General features: G+C 39.7%; 1 protein-coding gene across 1 annotated transcript in view; it reads left to right on the top strand.

Moving 5' to 3' along the window:
* LOC115210560 (uncharacterized protein DDB_G0287625-like) overlaps positions 1-1465 on the top strand; it is a 4971-nt gene extending 3506 nt beyond the window's left edge. Inside the window, exons 4-5 of the mRNA XM_029779162.1 lie at positions 1-88; positions 1377-1465. The exon at positions 1-88 is cut by the window's left edge and continues 90 nt beyond it. Coding sequence (XP_029635022.1) covers positions 1-88; positions 1377-1465 — 177 coding nt within the window. The remainder of the gene's footprint in view (positions 89-1376) is intronic.
* Positions 1466-3968: the final 2503 nt, after the last annotated feature.

The following is a 3968-nucleotide window of genomic DNA, read 5'->3' on the forward strand; positions in this document are numbered from 1 at the left end:
GCCAGAGCGATGGACTCTGCAGTTCTGCGACTTCCCCCAGGAGCTGCTTCTCCAGCACACAATTACCAAAAATGGGTTATTTACCAGAGTATGCAAAAATGAGCGAACAAGGAAGAACTAGAATTGATTTGACCAACAGAGACGAATGCAGGTGTATCAAATACCATACAACATAATCACTTGATTTATTAAAATTATTTTCGCCTCTAGGGTAACTAATGGCGATTTAAAACCAGAAACACGTCTCCACGAATATCCTCTTTAAGGCGGCAAGCTGGCAGAATCGTTAGCACGCCGGGCGAAATGCTTAGTGCTATTTTGTGTCATTACGTTCTGAGTTCAAATTCCGCCAAAGTTGACTTTGCCTTTCATCCTTTCGGGGTCGATAAATTAAGTACTAGCAACGCACTGGCGTCGATGTAATCGACTTAATCCGTTTGTCTGTCCTTGTTTGTACCCTCTGTGTTTAGCCCCTTGTGGGTAGTAAAGAAATATGTATTTCGTCTACCGCTACGTTCTGAGTTCAAATTCCATCGAGGTCGACTTTGCCTTACATCCTTTCGGGGTCGATTAAATAAGTATCAGTTACGCACTGGGGTCGATGTAATCCACTTAATACCCTTGTCTGTCCTTGTTTGTCCCCTCTATGTTTAGCCCCTTGTGGGTAATAAAGAAAAAGGTATTTCGTCTACCTTTACGTTCTGAGTTCAAATTCCGCCGAGGTCGACTTTGCTTTTCATTCTTTTGGGGAAGATAAATTAAGTACCAGTTGCGTACTGAGGTCGATCTAATCGACTGCCCCAAAATTTCGGGTCTTGTGCCTAGAGTAGAAAAGAATGTCCTCTTTATCTCCAGTCTTTTACCTTAGTGGATTATCAGCTTTGGAGAATTCTTGAATCCTAAGATTATTTCCCCATCTCAAGTGGAGCTGGTCTTAATTGCCATTTGGTAATGACCATAAATTCTTTAGAGGCGGAGATCATTTTAATTAACCCAGAATCTATGTTGTATGGTATTTGATATTCCTGTGTTTGGCTAAGTCATTCAATGGTTTAATAAGTCTGTTCAATAAAGAATCTAGCCAGAGGTGTTTGCTTCCTCCGTTTTTGGAGGGAAAATAATAATTATTTTCCTTTCTTATTAACCTGGATTTGATTGTAGATGAGTTTTGCTGTTGTCCTTGCAGGAATGTTGTCTATTTAGTTGTATGGTTGATGTTGCATTTTTGTTCTCGTTTTGATGCTGGTGGCGGTGGTGCCGTGGCGATAAGAAAGAAATATTTGTTATTGTTTTGGATTATGCGGCGTTTGGTGTTGACGTAGAGTTGGTGCTGTTGCCGTGTTTGTTTTTCTTACACCTTTTGCTTAATTTTTCAGAAGATTCCCAGATGACCGTTGGTTCCGCACGTGCAGCATCTGGATCCGAAGCTCTCTACAATGACGGACACCTAACTGCTTGGTCCTAGATACATGCCGTACATCTCGGAAGGCTCTACCCCCTAGTGTCCACGAGGTCGTTTCCTGAAAATATCCTTTCTAGTCACACAAAGATGAATTATCTCCCTTTGAACCGTTGCAGAGATAATTTCTCCTCCTCAATTTTCCTAAATCGGAAGGCGTCCTCTGTGCTCAATTCACTGCTGATCCAGCGAAAAATGTTATAGCTCTCTATTGGATGCAACTCTCGCAGAAAAAGGGACGCTACCCAGGGTATCGCTACTATTTTTATTGTTGTTGTGGTTTATTGTCTTTGTTTAACCACCATTTCTGCTTTCGTCTCTCACTGCTGCTGTAGTCGTTGTTACTGCTGTTGGACTTATTGCTGCTGCTGTTCTCCTTACTCCGGTTGCTGCAACTGCTTATACTGCCGTTACTATTGCTCCTGCCACCGGTGTCGATAAAAAACGCATGACCTTGCAGGTGGGGCCCAGTTAGAATTTTCTTCAGGTCGAGTAGCCCATCCCGCTCAAATGGTCCCTGAATAAGGGTTGTTTAAGGATGATGAACAAAGCACCCATGTTTTCAAAGGTGAATCGTCCAAACCCCAAAGAATTCCTCTCAATATATAGCTACGATGCTCCCCCACTACTTCTGCTTGTGATCAGAGATGCAAATATCATCAGCCACTAAGGGACATGCCCAAGTGGTTAAGGTCAAACAACTGACAAACAAATCTGTGGTATTCTGCAGAATATTTGCTGTAGCCCATCTTTTATACAAAGACAAAACAACGTACACGATAACACTTCCAATCAGTTAAGATCAGAAGCCATGAGAGCCACTGCCTGGTACTTATTTATTATTATTATTATTATTATTATTATTATTATTTTATTATTATTATTATCATTATCATTCTTCTTCTTCTTCTTTTTCTTCTTCTTCTTCTTCTTCTTCTTCTTCTTTCTCTCTTTCTTCTTCTCTCTTCTTCTCTTCGTCTTCTTCTTCTTCTTCTTCTTCTTCTTCTCTTCTTCTTCTTCTTCTTCTTCTTCTCTTCTTCTTCTTCTTCTTATTATTATTATTATTATTATTATATATCATCATCATCATTGCCTTTGCACACCTTCTAACGCTGGAGATATATTACAGCGTCAGCTGTTCACTACCAGTGAACTGAGGTAACACCACTTATTTTTCGAGCACCTTCCGGAGTATTCGAGCAGTTCCAAGCAGTGCTGTTTTCTGCAAGTGCTCCACCCTTATTTTAGCCCATATTTGTTCCCCATACTTCGCGAGATTTTTGCTCTCTGGTCTCAGGGCTCCGACAATTATTGGTACAACTGCTACCTTTTTCATAGACCACAACTGCTTAACTTCCAAAGCTAACCTGTCATATCTCTCAACTTTTCTTTTATATTATTATTATTATTATTATTATTATTATTATTTTATTATTATTATTATTATTATTATTATTATTATTATTATTATTATCATCATTCAGGCGGTGAGCTGGAGGAATCGTTAGCACGACGAGCGAAATGCTTATTGGCATTCCGTCCATCTTTACCTTCCGAGTTCAAATTCCACCGAGGTCGACTTTGCCTTTTGTCCTTTTGTGTTCGACGAAATAAGTACCAGTGAAATACTGGGGTCGATATAATCGACTAGCCCCCACCAACCAAATTTCAGACCTTGTGTCTTTAGTATAAAGAATTATATTATTATTATTATTATTATTATTATTATTATTATTATTATTATTATTATTATTATTATTATTATTATCATCATCATCATTATCATCATCATCATCATCATTCAAAGCTGCCAGCTGACAGTATCGTTATGACACCGGCAAAATACTTAGCGGTATTTTGTCGGTTTTTCCGTTCTGAGTTCAAATTCCGCCGAGGTCGATTTTCTTTTTCAGACTTCCAGTGTTCGATAAAATAAGTCCCATTTGAGTACTGGGGTCGATGTAATCGACACCCAGCTCACCCGAGATTGCTGGCCTTGTGTCCAAATTTTAAACCATTATTTTGTTGCTGCTATTATCATTGTTATTTAGCGTGTGTGTATGTGTGTGTGTGTGTGTGTGTGTGTGTGAAGGATTGAAACGCTCCTTCCCTCACCCCACCCTCTCCTCGTACTTTGTGTTGAATTCTAAATATTTGCATTGCAAAGAGGGACATGAGAACGGGGGTTTATGGTGTGGTGTTTGGATGATGAGTGAGATGGGGCTTTCATGGAATGATAGAAAGAAAGAGAGTGAGGTGTAGGGGGGTAGATGGAAGGGTGGATGAGTGGATGGATGGATGGATGGATGGATGGATGAACGGATTGTTAGATAAAAGCGTGGACAGAGCTATTCCTTATCGGATATCTTTCAGAACGCTTTTTATTCATTTATAAGACTTCGTACATAGCTTTGGAATGAAAGAATGGTTGCATGTGTGCGTGTGTGTTTGTGTGTGTGTGTGTGTGAAGTAGTGTATGTGTGTATTGTGAGAGATTGGTAACTTGGAA

This window comes from Octopus sinensis, linkage group LG4 (assembly GCF_006345805.1).
Source record: "Octopus sinensis linkage group LG4, ASM634580v1, whole genome shotgun sequence".
NCBI classification, from domain to species: Eukaryota; Metazoa; Mollusca; class Cephalopoda; order Octopoda; family Octopodidae; genus Octopus; species Octopus sinensis.